This window comes from Carcharodon carcharias, chromosome 7, assembly GCF_017639515.1.
Source record: "Carcharodon carcharias isolate sCarCar2 chromosome 7, sCarCar2.pri, whole genome shotgun sequence".
NCBI lineage: Eukaryota > Metazoa > Chordata > Chondrichthyes > Lamniformes > Lamnidae > Carcharodon > Carcharodon carcharias.
Genome location: NC_054473.1, coordinates 9,982,821 through 10,002,588, shown reverse-complemented (window position 1 = coordinate 10,002,588; position 19,768 = coordinate 9,982,821). Strand labels below are relative to the sequence as shown.

General features: G+C 44.3%; 1 protein-coding gene across 4 annotated transcripts in view; it reads left to right on the top strand.

Annotated features, from left to right (window-relative positions):
- The first annotated feature begins 2,713 nt into the window (after positions 1-2,713).
- abtb1 (ankyrin repeat and BTB (POZ) domain containing 1) overlaps positions 2,714-19,768 on the top strand; it is a 60,815-nt gene continuing 43,760 nt past the window's right edge. Inside the window, exons 1-2 of one of the 4 annotated variants that reach the window (XM_041191077.1) lie at positions 2,715-2,926; positions 14,473-14,612. Coding sequence is in view for 1 of the 4 variants with exons in the window: in XM_041191076.1 (XP_041047010.1) it covers positions 2,871-2,926 (56 nt within the window). In the remaining 3 variants the exon portion in view is untranslated. Of the gene's footprint in view, positions 2,927-14,472; positions 14,613-19,768 lie in introns of all 4 variants that reach the window. The other 3 variants (XM_041191078.1, XM_041191076.1, XM_041191080.1) reach the window with 3 other exon arrangements.

Sequence of the window (19,768 nt, the reverse complement as noted above, 5' to 3'; positions counted from 1 at the left end):
TTTAGGAGTTTGTTGCAATTGACGAAATTCTTTCTTGTCACAGCCCCCCTTTATAACTCCCATTTGGAGTGCAATTCCATGCAGTAATGAGGAAACTACATTGGTTTCTTGCGTCTAACCTTGTGATTAAATATGGGAGCCAGTGGTATAACTGAGTGATTAATAAATGGCAAATGCCATTTGGTTTACTCTTGAGGCTCTCACCATTCCTGATAATTGTCATATTAGTTGACTGCAGAATTGTCTGGAAGTGTGGTGGAGGCAGGTTCAATAAAGGCATCCAAGAGGACATTAGATGATTATTTGATTGAAACAATGTGCGGGGAAAAGGCAGGGCAATGGCACTATGTCATAATGCTCATTTGGAGAGCCGGTGCAGACATGATGGGCCGAATGGTCTCCTTCTGTGCCGTTAAGATTCTGTGATACAGGGGTGAATGCAAAAGCAAAATACTTCGGATGCTGGAAGCCTGAAATAAAAACAGAATATGCTGGAAATACTAAGCTGGCCTAAAATCGTATGTGAAGAAGGAAACACAGTTTCAGGCTAATTACCTTTTATCACCCAGAGGACCAATCTTTGTCAGTCAAACAACGACTGTCAAAGATCAAGCAATGGTGATTTCAGAATAGCACAAAGCAAGGATGCAGCTCGACCCCTGTGGACAGTGAATGTAAAACAAGGACAACTCTTCAACTGCCCGCCCAATATCAAGACCTGGAAGATCCAAAGTTTCCTCCAGCTCAATTTAAGCCAAACCGTGTGGAGGCCCGAACAATCCCCATCCACCACTACTCTCCTCCGTCTGGCTGAACTTGTTCTCACACTGAACAATTTCTCCTTCAACTCCTCTCACTTCCTCCAAATAAAAGGTGTGGCTATGGGTACCTGCATGGGCCCCAGCTATGCCTGTCTCTTTATGGGGTATGCGGAACATTCCTTGTTCCAGTCCTACTCCGGCCCCCTTCCACAACTCTTTCTCCGGTACATCGATGATTACTTCGGTGCAGCTTCATGCTCTCGTCGGGATCTGGAAAAATTTATTAATTTTGCTTCCAATCTCCACCCCTCCATCATTTTCACGTGGTCCATCTCTGACACTTCCCTTCCCTTCCTTGATCTCTCTGTCTCAATCTCTGGTGATAGACTGTCCACCAATATCCATTACAAACCTACCGACTCCCACAGCTACCTCGACTACAGCTCCTCACACCCCGCTTCCTGTAAGGACTCCATCCCATTTTCTCAGTTCCTTCGCCTCCGTCGCATCTGTTCCGATGATGCTACCTTCAAAAACAGTTCCTCTGACATGTCCTCCTTCTTCCTTAACCGAGGTTTTCCACCCACGGTCGTTGACAGGGCCCTCAACCGTGTCCGGCCCATCTCCCGCACATTCGCCCTCACGCCTTCTCCTCCCTCCCAGAAACATGATAGGGTCCCCCTTGTCCTCACTTATCACCCCACCCAGCCTCCGCATTCAAAGGATCATCCTCCGCCATTTCCGCCAACTCCAGCATGATGCCACCAGCAAACACATCTTCCCTTCACCCCCCCCTGTCGGCATTCCATAGGGATCGTTTCCTCCGGGACACCCTGGTCCACTCCTCCATCACCCGCTACTCCTCAACCCCCACCTATGGCACCTCCCCATGCCCACCACCTGCCCCTTCACTTCCTCTCTTCTCACCATCCAAGGGCCCAAACACTCCTTTCAAGTGAAGCAGCATTTCACTTGCATTTCCTCCAACTTAGTCTACTGCATTTGTTGCTCCCAATGCCGTTTCCTCTACATTGGAGAGACCAAACGCAAACTGGGCGACCGCTTTGCAGAACACCTGCGGTTTGTCCGCAAGAAAGCCCCAAACCTCCCTGTCGCTTGCCATTTTAACACTCCACCCTGCTCTCTTGCCCACATGTCTGTCCTTGGCTTGCTGCATTGTTCCAGTGAAGCCCAACGCAAACTGGAGGAACAACACCTCATCTTCCGACTAGGCACTTTACAGCCTTCCGGACTGAATATTGAATTCAACAACTTTAGGTCTTGAGCTCCCTCCTCCATCCCCCACCCCCTTTCTGTTTCTTCCCCCTTCCTTTTGTTATTTATTGGAAAAAACAATTATATAGATTTTTCTTTTCCCACCTATTTCCATTATTTTTAAATCTATTATGCTCCCCCAACCCCCACTTGAGTGCCCTACCATCCATTCTTAATTAGCACATTCGTTTAGATAATATCACCAACTTCAACACCTCTTTGTTCTTTTGTTCTGTTGTCTGTGACATCTTATCTGCTCCAATCACTGCTTGCTTGTCCCTACAACCACACCCCCTCCACTTCTCTCCCCCACCACCCCCCCCCCCTTAAACCAGCTTATATTTCACCCCTTCCTTGGATTCACCTAGTTCTGTTGAAGGGACATGAGGAGTCGAAACCTTAACTCTTTTCTTCTCCGCCGATGCTGCCAGACCTGCTGAGTTTTTCCAGGTAATTCTGTTTTTGTTTTGGTGTGGAGGGAGGACCTGGTGCTCCTCCAGGGCGACAGGGGGCGCTGTGACGGGCCGGCTGCACAATAGTGTTTGTGGTGGGAGGACTGGTTGCCCCTTAAGGGTGGCAGGTGGCGCTGTGACGGGCAGTTTGCGCAATGCGTGTGTGGGGTGGGAGGTCATGTGGCTCCTCCGGGCTGGCAGGTGGCGCTGTGACGGGCAGTCTGCGCAGGCGCACTGACGCCGGTCGTGCTGTGTTTACATTCGAGGTCGCTGCGGGCGCCGCCTCCTGAGGGCAGGTCGCTGGCTGAAGTATAGATGACAACAGGGGACTCCGGAATAACGGGGTTCATGCATCGAATCCGAGCTTCAGCGGAGGAGAGAGATGGACACGAGCGAACTCTTCACCAGCTGCAGGAAAGGGGAACTCTCCAGAGTGCGGTGAGTGAGGCCCAGGCCCAGGCTAAATAGTGAGGCAGATTGACAGGCAGGACAGCAAAAGAGTGGAGTGGGCATGGCGGGATGGAGTGGGGGAAGGAGGGGGTGGAGGTGGGGGGAGAGGGAAGGAAGGAAGGGGGGGAGGGGGAAGGTGGAGGGGGAGGGGGGAGGTGGAGGGTGCGGGGGGAGGGGGGAGGAGGGGAGGGGAAGGCGGGGGCCGGGCGGGAGGAGAGTGAGGGGGGGGGGGTGGTGCTGGGGGAAAGGAGGGGGCGGGTGGGTAAGGGGGGGGGGGGGAAGGGGCAAAGGAGGGGGGCGGAGAGGGAGCAGGGGAGAAGGGGAAGGGGAAGGAGGGGAGTGGGTGGGGGGTGGAGGAAGGAAGGAGAAATGAAGTGGGGGGAGGGGGTGGAGAGGGTAAAGTGGGGGAGGGGCAAAGGAGGGGGGCGGAGAGGGAGCAGGGGGGAAGGGGAAGGAGGGGAGTGGGTGGGGGGTGGAGGAAGGAAGGAGAAATGAAGTGGGGGGAGGGGGTGGAGAGGGTAAAGTGGGGGAGGGGCAAAGGAGGGGGGCGGAGAGGGAGCAGGGGGGAAGGGGAAGGAGGGGAGTGGGTGGGGGGTGGAGGAAGGAAGGAGAAATGAAGTGGGGGGAGGGGGTGGAGAGGGTAAAGTGGGGGAGGGGCAAAGGAGGGGGCGGAGAGGGAGCAGGGGGGAAGGGGAAGGAGGGGAGTGGGTGGGGGGTGGAGGAAGGAAGGAGAAATGAAGTGGGGGGAGGGGGTGGAGAGAGTAAAGTGGGGGAGGGGGAAAGGAGGAGGGGGAGGGGGACTGGGGAGAGGTAAGGGTGGAGAAGGAGAGGGAAAAGAGGAGGGGGAAGGGTGGAGAAGTAGGAGTAAGGGGGGAGGGTGGTAAGGAAAAGGAGGCGTGGGTGGGGCGAGGGGGGGAAAGGAGTGGGTGGAGGGGGAGAGGAGATGAGGTAAGGAGGGGATAGGTGGTGAGGGGAGGGGGAGTGGGATGTAGGGGAGAAGAAGGAGGGAGTGGGATGTAAGGGAGGGAAGCGGGATGGTGGGGCAGTGAGAGGAGGGAAGGCGCATGGTGGAGTGGTGGTAGGAGGGTGGATGGGGAGGAAGGGAGTTGGGAGAGGGTCGGGAGATGATTACATAACCTGATTTAATAATGTTGGTTAAAGGATAAATATTGAGCAAGGCACATTTTTTTTTGAGTGAGGTTCATGACCACATGTGCTGATTCCAAACTGAACTCTGCTGAAAAGCGATTATAGATAAAAGAAAGCTGCATTTTTAAATTAATGTGATTAATCATTTTCAGCTTAGTGTTATAGAAAGTACCGATACAATAATGAGGAAATGGAAGGAATATATGGATATGATTAAGATGCAACTTCTTATTGCAGAGGATTTTAACTGCACCTATTTCAAATTGATGATGCTGTGCACAACCCGCACGTTTCAGATTATGTGCTAATTATCACAATTCCGTCTGTGAGGTATTCTCTGCACAAAGTAGGCCATGGTGTTTCCTACTTCACAACAGTAACTCTGCTTCAAAAGTATATAATTGACTGTAAAGCACCTGGATGTCCTGAGGTTGTGAAAGGCTCTACAGAAATGCAAGTCTTTCTTTTCTGCATTTTAAAAAATGCCAATTGATCTTTACATTAGGGGTTACAATTTGCAGTTCCTTCCTTTTGATGCTCATAAGTGTCAAGCATTAACACAATTCGTGGGGCGGTTAATAGCTCCCTCTTATGTGCACATCCTGGAACTCATTATTATCCTTTTTGATGATTCATCCTTTTTATGGCTCTTTTTTTGTTTGCATTCCCAGTTTCTTCCCAACCCCTCAGTGTACTGACTATGCTAGGATGTAGTTTCGCAGGTACCAGCAACCCTGCAGCACCTTGTTTAGTTAGTGTCAGCAAACTATTTGAGTTTGGGTGGTGTTGCAGCTGAAATTTGATTCCTATATTGCCTGACAATCTCACTCAATGCACATTCGGATATATTATAGAATGATACTACAGCTCAGGAGATGGCCATTTGGCCCATTGTGTCTCTGCCAGCACCTTTGAAAGAGTTATCCAATCAGTCCCGTTCCTCTACTCTTTCCCCATTGCCCTGCAATTTTTTCCTGTAAATTTGCCACCAGCTAGGAGCAGGAAATGTGGCTGAATTGTTTTACTGTTCCTTCCCTGAGGCCCATCATAGCACCTGAATGCTGTTTTCTGTTTCACTCAAAGAACAAAGAAAAGTACAGCACAGGAACAGGCCCTTCAGCCCTTCAAGACTGTGCCGATCACATTGCCCGTCAACTAAAACATTTTGCACTTCCGGGGTCCGTATCCCTCTATTCCCATTCTATTCATGTATTTGTCAAGCTACCTCTTAAACACCACTATCGCACCTGCTTCCACCACCTCCTCTGGCAGCAAATTCCAGACACTCACTACCCTCTGTGTAAAAAAACTTGCTCCGCACATCTCCTTTATAGTTTTCTCCTCTCACCTTAAATTTATGTCCCCTAGTAATTGACTCTTCCACCCTGGGAAAAAACTTCTGACTATACACTCTGTCCATGCCACTCATAATTTTGTAAACTTCTATCAAGTCACCCCTCAATCTCCGTCGCTCTAGTGAGAACAATCCGAGTTTCTCCAACCTCTCATAGTTAATAACCTCTAGACCAGGCAGCATCCTGGTAAACCTCCTCTGCACCCTCTCCAACGCCTCCATATCCTTCTGGTAATGTGGTGACCAGAATTGCATGCAATATTCCAAGTTTGGGCTAACCAAGGTTCTATACAGCTGCAGCACGACTTCCCAGCTTTTATACTCAATACCCCTGCCAATGAAGGCAAGCATGCCTTTTGCCTTCCTGACTACCTTATCCACCTGCGTTGCCACTCTTTCTGGGATGATGGCATGTAATGGTAACTCTAGTTGCAGTGTACTAGATACTTGCGTTTTTGGTGGGAGTGTGCCTGGCATTATGGTCATGTAGTTCTTAATGATGGGAAATCCAGAAGTCAGGAGTTCAGATCTGAATTCTTTTTTTTTTCTGTTTCTAAAAATTCTTGTGAATTTCAGTATTCTGAGTCAATCATTTCTCTGGTGTTGTTGTACCATGGGACTAAAATTTGGAACTGTCATTTTCCCCTCAAAAATCAGAAAATGAATTTGGAACCCTTGCTTCTGCTCACAGTCTTGTTATAATGTCTCTGGTGTTTTCCTTGCTGCGGGTCTTTGCAGCTGTCCATCTAGCGAAGGCATCCTGACTTGAGAAAGTTTGCATGCACCCATGACCCCCAAGTGAAGGACCCTGTGGGAGCATAAGTACTGGTGGGACTTCCCAAAACTAAACAAGTCAAAAGCCAGATGTAAGGCCAGTCTGTCGTCCCTTTCTAGTAGGGCTGAGCAATGTGGGAAAAAAGTCCTCTGGTTATGGAAACAACCCAGAGATCAGATGAGCCTGTTATAGACCTGCAGATATAAACACCAGCTGCAGAGAGCTGTGACCTGTTGAATGTAAGGCAAGATGATCCTCTGGTTGAAGCCAATTACCTCATAGCGGAAAGACTGTGAAGGGGAGAACAGGTTACCTCATGCCTTGAAGAGCAGGAGAATCTAACTACACTAATGGGCTGAGAATTGTGGAAAATGCACACCTGAATTTCTAACGGTATTGCTTAAATTCACTGGTGATCAATGTGAACTTGGAAAATTATTTCGGGTGTGTTGTATCCAAAGTTGTGACTACTTGTAGTGTAAGGACAGTACAAATGACATGAGAGCAACTGACGCGACCACAGCTGCTTAGAAATGATGAGTTAAGAAAATCTAACCTCTTTTGGGTTGATGAGGTGAAAGGTTAAGGGTTGGATGCGTTCCAAAATAATGAAGCAAATTGATAATGGGACAATAGGACAAAGAGGTATTTGCACTGAACATATGTTTAATGAAAGGAAAGACTTGTATTTGTGTTGCGCCATGACTTCAGGATGCCCCAGTGTGCTTCATGGCCAATAAAGTACTTTGAGTGTAGTCACTGTGCAATGATCCCAGCGGATGTTAATACTGGACAAGTCAGATCCCAGAGTGAAACCTGGCTTGATAGATCCTAACTTTTTGGTTTGAAACTGTGAAGGAACGTTACTGAACAAATTCACAGGAGTCTGCTGATGAATTTTTTACACAAAGAATAAAACATGCATTTAAACAAGAACAATGAACTATATTATACTAGACAAAAAGGTCGGAAAGATCTCAATACACACACAAGAAAATGATTCAAATATTCACTATCCCTTCACCCCAGCTATATCTTTACAGGGGCACACACAAATTAGGAAAGATATAACAATTTTCCATATCTATCTTATACTCGGGGTAATGCAATGCATGTGAATTAAGAGGTGAGCTGTAGTCAGACTAACCACATTGCAAAGTAAAAGACAGATGCAATCCTACAGAATCCATGGCTTTCTCAACAACTGTTAGGGGGAAATTAAAAATGCTAAAAGAGAATACAGTAAGAATTAACTGAAAAACCCTTAAAATCTCCAGGCAGACATGGCTGCTAAATATATTAAGAGTTGAAGATTACCAGATTAGCATTGCACAATCTTGAGAGTCAGACTGGAGACAAAAGCTATGACATAAGTTAGATTAGGTGTACTCCCTTCTCACATAGGGAAGGGGCAGATGGTTTTAGCTTAGATATGGGAAGACATACAATGGACAAAGATGAAACACAAACAGTCTTGAGTTATGAGAACCAAGGTCTTTGCGTACGTGTTTTAATTTTGATTGGATAATATAATTATGTTTACATCCTTTAGAATAATTGGTTAGCAAATTTGTGTACTCAATAGGATAGTGTAGCATGGGAATGGTGTGTCAGTTACCGATTGGATGTATTCAAATGTACCCAAATGTATTATGATAAGAAAAAGTACAAAAGTAATGAAATGTAATCAACCCGGGAGCTGGGTCTTCATTCTTAGGAATCATTGTGGCTCCCTTGCATATGCTTGAATAAAACCGGTTAAAGGAAGCCTGAGTCTCTGTGGTCGCTGTGTGATTGGGGATTGTAACAACTTCTCTTCAACTGGTCTGTGTGGTTGTTGCAGGATTGGAGGGAGTACTTTCTTCAGCAACCCATCTAGGATCTTGTCATATTGTGAGCCCACAGGTCTCACTGAACCTCTGACTTTTCCATGAAGGATTCCAATCTCCACATTTGAAGAACTTGCCTCAGAATTCTCTCCAAACGTCGCTCCCACTCAGATGGCTTCAACAAGGATCCACCTCCAGGTTTTCAGTCCCGCCTTCTGAGATTCCTATCCCTTGGATCTCCATGCTCTCCTCAAGCTCCACCTTCCAAACACGATTCAAGATTCTCAGCCATGCCAAGCAGAACACCACTGCTCCAAAGGGTATTTTTTACCCTATGGCCCACATCACAGAGTCACCAACCTTTGGCTACTCTCTTGGACCTTCTGGTCTTCTCTCAAGACCATCTTGCTTCAAGCCTGCTCCTTGTAGCTTTCTCTTCAACTTAGAGACTATTTCTCTGCTCTTTGCTCTCAACTTTACAGAATCTGTTTCTGTTCTTGTCCTTGCCTGGGACCCTCTTGTGGGACTTATTCCTGTCCTACTCCATGGTTTAGGGCCTTCTTCTTGGTTTGGGACTTTCTCCCTGTCCCCCTCCCTGTGTTCTGCTTCTTGGAACGCAATCTGTACAATGGTGCTGCAGTTCAGGTCATCTGGCCTGCAGTTTGACACCATCTCCTGACTGGCGCATGTACAGAAAGCCCCAAGATTGTAAAAAGACATGAACTGTGCATGTGCTATCATGCGCACAAGTCCGGAGGCTTGCCGGGAACTGTATGATTCCCCAGACATCACTATCCCTGGGTATGCTCTATCCCACTAGCAGGCATATCCAGCAGAAGTGGTGGCATGGTGGTATACAGTTGGGAGGGCATTGCCTTGGGGGTTCTTGACATCAACTCTGGACCTCATGTAGCCTCATGGCATCAGTTCAAACATGGGCAAGGAAACCTCCTGCTGATTACCATGTGCCGCCCCACCCTCAACTGATGAATCAGTGCTCCTCCATGTTGAACACCATTTGGAAGAAACACTGAGGGTGGCAAGGGTGCAGAATGTACCCTGGGTGGGGGACTTCAGTGCGTATCATGCCATGAGGCTCCACAAATAACACCATCCTCAATGATGGGGGAGCCTAACACATCAGTGCAAAAGATAAGGATGGAGCATTTGCTATAATCTTCAACCAGAAGTGCCGAGTGGATGATACATCTTGGCCTCCTCCAAAGGTCCTCTGCATCACATATGCCATTCTTCAGCCAATTCGAATCACTCCATGTGATATCAAGAAATGGCTGAAGGCACTGGATACTGCAAAGGCTATGGTGCCTGATAACATTGCAGCAAGAGTAACGAAGACTTGTGCTCCAGAACTTGCTGCACCCCTAGTCAAGCTGTTCCAGTACAGCTACAACACTGGCATCTACCCATATGGGAAATTGCCCAGGTATGTCCTGTACACACAAAGCAGGGCATATCCAACTCAGCCAATTACCACCCCATCAGTCTACTCTTGATCATCAGTAAAGTAATGGAAGGGGTCATCAATAGTGCTATCAAGCAGCACTTGCTTAGCAATAACCTGCCCACAGATTTCCGGTTTGGGTTGTGCCAGGGCCACTCAGCTCCTGACCTCATTACAGCCTTGGTTCAAACATGGGCAAAAGAGCTGAATTCCCAAGGTGAGGTGAGAATTATTGCCCTTGACAATCAAGGCTGCATTTGACCAAATGTGGCTTCAAGGAGCCCGAGCAAAACAGGAGTCAGTGGGAAACTGGGGAAAACTCTCTGCTGGTTGGAGTCATACCTAGCACAAAGGAAGATGGTTGTGGTTGTTGGAGTTCATCATCTGAGTTCCAGGACATCAGGAGTTCCTCAGGGTAGTGACCTCGGCCCAACCATCTTCAGCTGTTTCATCAATGACATTCCTTCCATCATAAGGTCAGAAATGGGGATCTTCTGCTGATGATTGCACAATGTTCAGCACCATTTGTGACTCCTCAGACACTGAAGCAGTCCATGTCCAAATGCAGCAAGACTTGGACAATATCCAGGCTTGGGCTGACAACTGGCAAGTAACTTTCACGTCACACAAGTGCCAGGCAAAGACCATCTCCAACAAGAGAGAATCTAGCCATCATCCCTTGATGTTCAGTGGCATTACCATCACTGAATCCCCCACTATCAACATCCTAGGGGTTACCATTGACCAGAAACTGAACTGGACTAGCCTTATAGATACTGTGACTATGAGAGCAGGTCAGGAATCCTGCGATGAATAACTACCCAAAGCCTGTCCACCATCTGCAAGGCACAAGTCAGGAGCGTGATGGAATGCTCTCTACTTGCCTGGATGAGTGCAGCTCCCACAATACTCAAGAAGCTTGACACCATCCAGGACAAAGCAGTCTGCTTGATTGGCACCACATCCACAAATATTCATTCTCTACACAGCAGTATCAGCAGTGTGTACCAGTGTGCACTGCATGGATTCACCAAGACTCTTAAGACTGCACCTTCCAAACCCACGGCCACTACTATATGGAAACCCAAGGGCAGCAGATACATGGGAACACCACCACTTGGAAATTCCCCTCCAAATCACTCACCATCCTGACTTGGAAATATATTGCCGTTCCTTCACTGTTGCTGAGTCAAAATCCTGGAGCTCCCTTCCTAACAGCACTGTGAACATACCTACACCACATGGACTGCAGCAGTTCCAAGGAGGCAGCTCACCACCACCTTCTTGAGGGCAACAGTGATGGGCAATAACTGCTGGCTCAGCCAACGAAGCCTACATCTCAATTTTTTTGTGTCATTCATTTAGGAGAACCAAGGTAAGCATCGGATTTCTTTACAATTGTATTGTGGGAAATGTAGCAGCCAATTTACATAAAGCAAATTCACAAATGTAGCAATGTGACAATGTCAGGGTCATTTGTTTTTCTATTGATGACGTTTGAAATAATCTATTCACGGAACACCGGGAGAACAGTCCTCCTCAAATAGACCGAATGGATCTTTTACATCCATCTGAGTGGGAAGGCAAGGCCTTGGTTTAACCACTTGTCCAAAAGACTGCACTTCAGACAGTGCAGCGCTCCCTCAGTACTGCATTGGGAATGTCAGCTTGGATTTTGTCCTCAAGCCCCTGGAGTGGGATTTGAACTCTCAACCTTCTGACACCTAGGTTAACAGCTGAGCCAGTGCTGACATGCCATAGCATCGTAGAACAGTTACAGCACAGAAGGAAGTTATTTGGCCATATTCATGTCAGCTTTCTACAGGAGCAGCTCAGCTAGTCCCACTCCACCATTTCTCTGAAGCCCTGCAGACCTTTACTGTTTAGATAATTATTCAATTCCCTTTTGAAGTCCACACTTGAATCTCTCCCCGGCCACACTCTGGATGCATTACAGATCCTAACCACTTGCTGCCTTTTAAAAAGAAGTTTTCCTCATGCAGTCTCTGGTCCTTTTGCCAATCACTGATATTTTCTGATTTGCAACTGTTCCGCGAATGAGAGTAGTTTCTCTCTCTCTACTCTGTCCAGACCCTTCACAATTTTGAATACTTCTGTCAACTTTCTCTTCTCGAAGGAGAGCATTCCTAGTTCCTCCAATATAATACAAAAATAAAAATACCTGGAAAAACTCAGCAGGTCTAGCAGCATCTGCGGAGAGGAACACAGTTAACGTTTCGAGTCCATATGGCTCTTCAACAGAACTAAGTAAAAATAGAAAAGAGGTGAAAAATAAGCTGGTTTAAGGGAGAGGGTGGTGGGATAGGTAGAACTGGATAGAGGGCCAGTGACAGGTGGAGATGGACAAAGAGGTGTTGAAGGTGGTGATATTATCTAAGGAATGTGCTAAATAAGGGTAGAAAGCAGGACTAGCAAGGTACAGATAGCCCTAGTGGGGGTGGGGTTGGGGGGTGTGAAGGGATTGAAATAGGCTAAAAGGTAGAGATAAAATAATGAATGGAAATACATTTAAAAATATTGGAAATAGGTGGGAAAAGAAAAATCTATATAAATTATTGGAAAAAAAAAGGGGATCGGAAAGGGGGTGGGAATGGAGGAGAGAGTTCATGGTCTAAAATTGTTGAACTCAATATTCAGTCTGGAAGGCTGTATAAACTGGATAGACCTCCAATATAATACATTACTGAAGTCTCTCATTCTTGGAACCATCCTTGTAACATTTTCTGCATCTTCTGTAAATCCGTCACTCCTTCCTAAAATGTGTCCAGAACTGTGCACAATACTCCATTTGTGGCCGAACCAGTGTTTTATAAAGGTTCACCATAATCTCATTGCTTCTGTGCCCTATGCCTTTATCGATAAAGTCCAGGACTCTGTTTTATTAACTAATTTCTCAACCTATTCTGCTTCCTTCACTGACTCATGCACATATACCCCAGGTCCTTCTGCTCCTGCACCCACTTCAGAATTGCACCCTTTATTTCATATTGCCTCTCCTCATTCTTCCTATCAAAATATATCACTTTACACTCCTTTGCATTACATTTCATCTACCACCTGGCCACATATTCCGCCAGCTAGTTGGTGTTCTCTTGATGTTTATCATTATCATCCTCTTAGTTCACAATACCTGCAAGTTCTGAAAATTTTGAAATTGTGCCTTGTACTGCCATGTCTCAGTCATTACTGTACATATCAAGAATAGTAGTGGTCCTGGTACTAAACCCTGGGGAACTGCTACTGTATATCTTTGCAAAGATGGTGCAAAACAAACTACTGGCAATATTTACCAGTTTTACCTACTCTGATATACTTCTAATTCAGTACCACTGGCATAGTATCAATGCTGAGGACTACTGGACTTTTTTCATAAAACTGAAGGAAAATTTAAAAATAGTTGTATTTGAATGCTCAGTTTATTCCTTATTTTTAAGCTATGTCCTTGAGTTTTGAAACCCTAATTGACCTGAACACCTTCTTGTAAATTTTGTGAATCTGCTTTATAATTGTGAAAATGTTGCAAAAATTTCTCAATCACACTTTCAAATGACAAACTAATGCAACCTAATCTTTCATAATATGTGAGTGCTTATATGTCGCAATTGTTTATCTAGAATATCTGGCATTTTCAAATATGATATCCTTGAAAATGTTACCCAAGCAGAAGTTTGTGTCACAGTATATACTTAAATCATTGAAGGTGACAGGACAGGATGAAGGAGCAGTTAGTAAAATAAATGGGACCTTGGGTTTTATAATTAGGGGCACAGAGTACACAAGCCAGGAAGTTATCATAAACCTGTATAAAACACTGGTTCAGCCTTAGGGTATTTCATTCAGTTCTGGGCACCACAGTGAGGGCATTAGGAGTGCAGAAAAGATTCACGAGAAAGGTCCCAGGTATGAGGAACTTCAGTTATGTAGAAAGATTGGAGAAGTTGGGACTGTTTTTCTTGGAAAAGAGGAATTGAGTGGAGATTTGATAGAGGCATTCAAAATCAGGAGGGGTCTGGACAGAGTAGATTGGGAGAGACTGTCCCCACTGAGGGAAGTGTTGAGAACCAGAGGACACAGATTTAAGGTGAATGACAAAAGAAGCAACGGTTACACGAAGAAAACTTTTTTTTATGCGGCAAGTGGTCAGAATCTGGAATGCACTGCCTGAGAAAGTGGTAGTGGCAGATTCAGTTGTGGCTTTCAAAAGAGAATTGGATCATTATTTGAAGAGGAAAAATATTGCAGGACTGCAAGGAAAAGGAGGGGCTGTGGAACGAGATGAATTGCTATTGCAGAGCACCTGCTCAGACACGTTGGGCAAATGGCCTCCTCCTGTGCTGTAACTGTTCTGTTCTATGATTCCTCCAGTCCGAGAAGCAACCATTCACCACTGCTCTGTTTCCTGTCACTCAGCCAGTTTTGTATCCATGCTGCCACTGTGTCTGTCTTCCCATAGGCTTTAAGTTTGCTGGCAAGTCTATTATGTGACACTTTATCAAATACTTTTTGGAAGTCCATGTAGCACATCAATTGCGTTAACCTCTTCAAAAAACTCAATCAAGTTAGTTAAGTATGGCTTGTCCTCAACAAGTCTTTGCTGACTCTCCTTAACTAATCCACACTTGTCCAAATGACTGTCAATTTTGTCCTGGATTATTGTTTCTAAAAATTTTCTCAGTAATGAAGTTAAACACATCAACAGGTCAGTCAATTTAATCTTCAGCTTTCGTTTTAAAAAAAATGGTGAAACATTTGCAGTTCCCCTCTCTGGCACTAGCCCTGTATCTAGGGAGGATTGGAAGATTTCCATAATCTTCCAGTGCCTCTGCAATCTTCACCTTTTGCATTCTTCAGGATCCTCGGATGCATCCCAATCATTCGGCTGACTTATCAACTTTAAGTACAATCAGCCTTTCTAATACCTCCTTTTTTTTTATCAATTTTTAGTTCATCCAGTATCTCAACTACTTCCTATTTCACTATGACTTTGACAGCAGCAGTGATGACACACCAAGGCACAGCTGAGCCATAGGTTCCGGAAATCTGTGGGACATAAATGTTGAAATAGAAATTGCTGGACATCCAAGGTGGGTGAGAGCGGAAAGCTAGATCTTGTTATGACACAGTAGTTGGTAAAGGCTGAGTTGTTTAAGTCCCAGACAGAAACTTGAACAACTGTCATAACCTACATTTTCAATTGGCATGTTTAAGATGCAGCTCTGAAATCTGAAATAAAACGACCAAGCCTCCAGAGTTTTTTATATAAACTAGGTTAAACATTTATTAATTTAATAATACTTTTAAACACATATATCTACAAATTACTACCATAATAACTTCTAAACAAATCCCCAAATTACTCACTTCCAGGTAAATCTTCACCAAAGTAACATTAACCCATAGACTTTAAACAGACACCAAGCAAAAATAATTCAAAATGAAGTCCCTTGAGTTTGGTTCCTTTGCAGACACAATTATATGGCTTACAGGCTGCTTAGATCTTACATGCCCCTGAACTGCACACACAAACTCCTCTCGGGTTATACCTAGTTTTCCCTTTGAATGTGAATTCTCATGGTATCCCTAGGTCTTTGAACTTATCCTTTTCTAACAATAAAATCTCTTTTGTAGCACCAATTTTATTAGTAATATAAACACATTGCTTGGTGTCTCCTAGCTAGGTGCAAGATTTTACTCCCTTTTGAATGGTTTATTCAACAAATGCAAATGTACTCTTTACCTTCTAGCCTTCCGTTTATCTAATTAACATCTCAAACTACTATACATCAAAGCACCCAGACTGGCTGGCTTTAATCCAGTTAAGCCACACACAGACCCTACTACAAGTCCAAATTAAAAATAATTTCCAATAACATTATACACATTAATATCACTTCATGACAGTCAACCTTCAGAAGCGATGAAAAATTACACCCAAAGTGTTAACTTGGCTTTCTCTTTTCATATGTACCCAACCTAACACATGTTTCCAGTTTGATTTGGCTGGTACCATTGCTCTCTGACTCAATATTTTAGGCTCTTGTATCCATCAGGACTTGAACAGAGTATGCCAGATGACACTCCAGTGCAGCACCGAAGGATACTGCATTGCATGGGGTGGCTATATTAAAATGAAGCATTAAGGAGTGTGTTTGTTCCGAGGGTTCAGACATAGGTTAAAAGTCCCATGACTCAATTCAGTGACGAACAGAGGGTTCTCCTCGTGTCCTGATCAATGGGCATCACCAAAACAGATTAACTCATCATTTATGTCATTGCTGTATTTGGAAAGCTGTAGATTTGTGGTAGACACTGTTTCAAAATAACTCATTGTATGTGAAACACATTGTAGTGTTACTAAGATTAATTAGGCTTCAATTGTAGCATCTGTGCAAAACATTCTCATTTTGCGGTGATGTACAGGCTTAGAGTAAATATGGTGGCCGTTGCTGATCAGACTCTGGAACAAAGTAGAGATTCATTCTGGATTCAGACCAACACTGGCTCTGGATTTATAATATAGCTTTAGCATTGGTGACAAGTGCAAACTCTTTATGCTGCCTCTGCAATTGCAGGATAAATAATGACACAATTTATAAAAGTGATTTTTATTTTTCCTTCTCTGCTTTTATTTCAGATTTCATGGTCTTTATTGTGTCTCTTACAAAATGCTGTCAGTTGAGGGGTTAATTCCTAATGTAACATATAGTGGGATGAGTAGATGGAGTAACTGTGCAGGAAACATGAAGAATAGCCACCCAAATCTTAAGTCAGAATCCTGATGGAGTGAATTTATAGATCAATTGGCTTTTTCTTGTTTTAATGTTTTATCACTAGAATTTTAGTGAAGTGCGATCAATGGCAATGTGAGATTTTGTCTAAAGCATAATGATTGGCTATGTGAAACTCGCATACCATGAAGCAGATACAGCAATAGGCAATCTTTTTGTGCCCCATCAAACGTGTGTTGTTATCTCCAAAGAAACATCTTAAACTGCATAGACTCTACTTTAATAGAGTCTGTAATTAAGGATAGATTGACTGATCAGCTTAAATTTTCAGCTGATTAGAGAGACTCTGCAAGGATTTGTAAAGAGGAGATCTTGCCTGACAAATCTGATGGAATTTTTTGAAGAAGTGACTAAGATCTAAGTGTATTACAATATTTATATGGATTTTCAGAAAGCATTTGATGCAGTCCCTCATTTGAGATGGTTAGCTAAAGTTGAAGCCCATGGAATTGAAGGCAATTATTGACCAGGTTAGGAAATTGTCTGAGCGGCAGGGACTCTAATTGATTATGTAACTAGCGGTGTCGCACAAGGATCTGCGTTGGTGCCTCAGCTATTCACAATATTTATTCATGACTTAGATGATAGGATAAATAGACATATCTGAGTTTGCCAATGACACAAAGGTAGATGGGATTACAGATAGTTCAGGTAGAAGCATAAAATTATAGAGATGTTAATTGCTTAAGTGCATGGGCAAAACTGTTGCAAATGGATTTCAAGGTAGGCAAATGCTTGGTCATCCTCTTTGGCCTTAAAAAGTATGGAACAGTACTTTCTAAATGGGAAAAGCTAATAACTGTGGAAGTCCAAAGAGAATTTAAGGGGTGTCAAGTACAAAGCCCATTGCAATGTCATGGATAGGTACAGAAAATAATCAAAAAGGCTAATGGAATGCTGGCCTTTATATCTAGGGGGTCAGAATACAAGAGGGCAGAAGTCATTGTTTAGCTAAACAGGGCCCAGTTAGACTACACCTGGAGTTATTGTGAACAGTTCTGGACAACACACCTTGGGAAGAATATATTAACTCTGAAGGGAATTCAGTGTCATGGACTGTCAGTTTGAGCCTAGGGAAGAGGATCAGTGTGAAGGTGCAAAGATTGTTGGTGTAGAGTTGGAGAAAGTGAGTAGTTTCAAGTACCTGGGGTCATTGGTAGCACAAGATGGAAGTATGGCAATGAAACAATGGATTATCTCTGGTTGGAGTAATTGGAAGAAGTACAGTGGAGTCTTAGGTGATAGAAAAGCAAAACTGAAACTAAAAGGAAGTTCTGAGACCAGCCTTGCAAAAACTTGGGCAACGTCAAGAAAAAAGGGACAATGGGTACTAATGAGGGTCGGATGCTGTGATTGATATGTGGAGTAACAATAATGGACAATGAACTACCGCATCAGAGGCTCTGAAGATTGTAGAAAGTAGTTGAGAAGACATTGAAATGGTATGATCATCTGGTGTGGAGAGAGAGGGAGAGAATGTGGTGAGGCAAGTTATGGCAATGGGACTGCCAGGAAGAGGAGGAGGAAGGCCTAAGATCAGGTGGAAGGATATGATGGTGAGAGACTTAAACACAGTAGGAATGGAAGAAGAAAGGTAATTGAAAAAAGAGATCATGGTGAAGGGTGATCAACCAGCAATGTGGCGACCCAAATAAAATGGGAAAAGCCAAAAGAAGACGGACAGCAGCATAGAATAACTGGAATTATACCTGAATTCCAAGGGTTTAAATTATGCAAAGAGATAATGCAGACTAAGCCTCTATTCCTGGAATTTAGAAGTTGGCATGGTTTTTAATCAAAGGTTTCAAGATATATGGGGAAATAGATAGGGTAGATGGAGAGAAAATATTTCTGATGGTTAGGGAGTTTTGGACTAGAGGGCCTAGTCTAAAAGTTAGGACCAGGCTTTCTGAGTGAAGTTAGGAAACACTTCTCCATACAAAGGGTGGTAGACGTTTGGCATTCTCTCCCATATGTAACCATTGCCCCCTGATGTTCAGTGGCATTACCATCACTGAATCCCTCACTATCAATATCCTGGGGGTTACCATTGACCAGAAACTGAACTGGACTAGCCATATAAATACTGTGGCTACAAAAGCAGGTCAGAGGCTAGGAATCTTGCAATGAGTAACCACCTCCTGACTCCCCAAATGTCCACCATTTACAAGGCACAAGTCAGGAGTGTGATGGAATGTTCTCCACTTGCCTGGATGAGTGCAGCTCCCACAACACTCAAGAAGCTTGACACCTTCCAGGACAAAGCAGCCCGCTTGATTGGCACCCCATCCACAAACATTCACTCCCTCCACCACTTGTGCACCGTAGCAGCAGTGTGTACCATCTACAAAATGCATTGCAGGAATTCACCAAGGCTCCTTCAACAGCACCTTCCAAACCCACCACCACTACCATCTAGAAGGACAAGGGCAGCACATAGATGGGAACACCACCACTTGGAAGTTCCTCTCCAGGTCACTCACTATCCTGACTTTAAAATATATCGCTGTTCCTTCGCTGTTGCTGGGTCAAAATCCTGGAATTCCCTTCCTAACAGCACTGTGGGTGTGCCCACACCACATGAACTGCAGCAGTTCAAGAAGGCAGCTCACCACCACCTTCTCGAGGGCAACAAGTGATGGGCAATAAATGCTGGCCCAGCCAGTGAAGCCCACATCCCATGGATGAATATTTAAAAAAAAAAGACAATTGATGTTAAATCAATTGTTTATTTTAAATCTGAGATTGACAGATTTCTGTTAACCAAATGTATTAAGGGATGTAGGGCAAATGTACATGGAATTAGATCATTGCTGATATATTACCTAATTGAATGGTGAAACAGGCTTGAGGAGCTAAATGGCCTCCTCATGTTCGTATTGTGCGAGTTAAAAGAGCTGCTGAAGAGCTACAGGTCTGCCATTGGTAAAGGTGGACCAATTGGAAACGATCAGTTTAAGAGGATCTTACATGAAGAAAGAGAAAAAAATCAGGCATTTAGAGGGAAGGGGCAGCAATCTAGCCTTTTAAAGGGGAGGTAGATAGTCCATTATTTATATAAATCAAAAAGGTTCATATGAATGAGCAGCTAATCTATTTTAATATTCTAGGTTGCAGAAGTACTGTTGACCAAGTAGAATATCAGACGTTTACAACATTGGGTTAAGCACAGTTTTTTGCCTCATACCGTTTTGGCACCAACTTTGTAAATACCCTGAGTGGCCACATGCTCTGTGTTTTGTGGCTGAGTGTTACTAGCTACTGCGTAAGGACTCAAACAATAAGGGAAGGTGTCAGATGTTTCATGTCACATATCAAGCATGCTGCTTGATTATGGTTGTCATAGACCTGCTAATATTTCCATTTTAAGTATTTATCCAATTCCCTTGTGAAATTCTTATTTAATCTGCTTTACCACTGTTTCAGGCAGTGCATTTTTTTAACAAATGTCT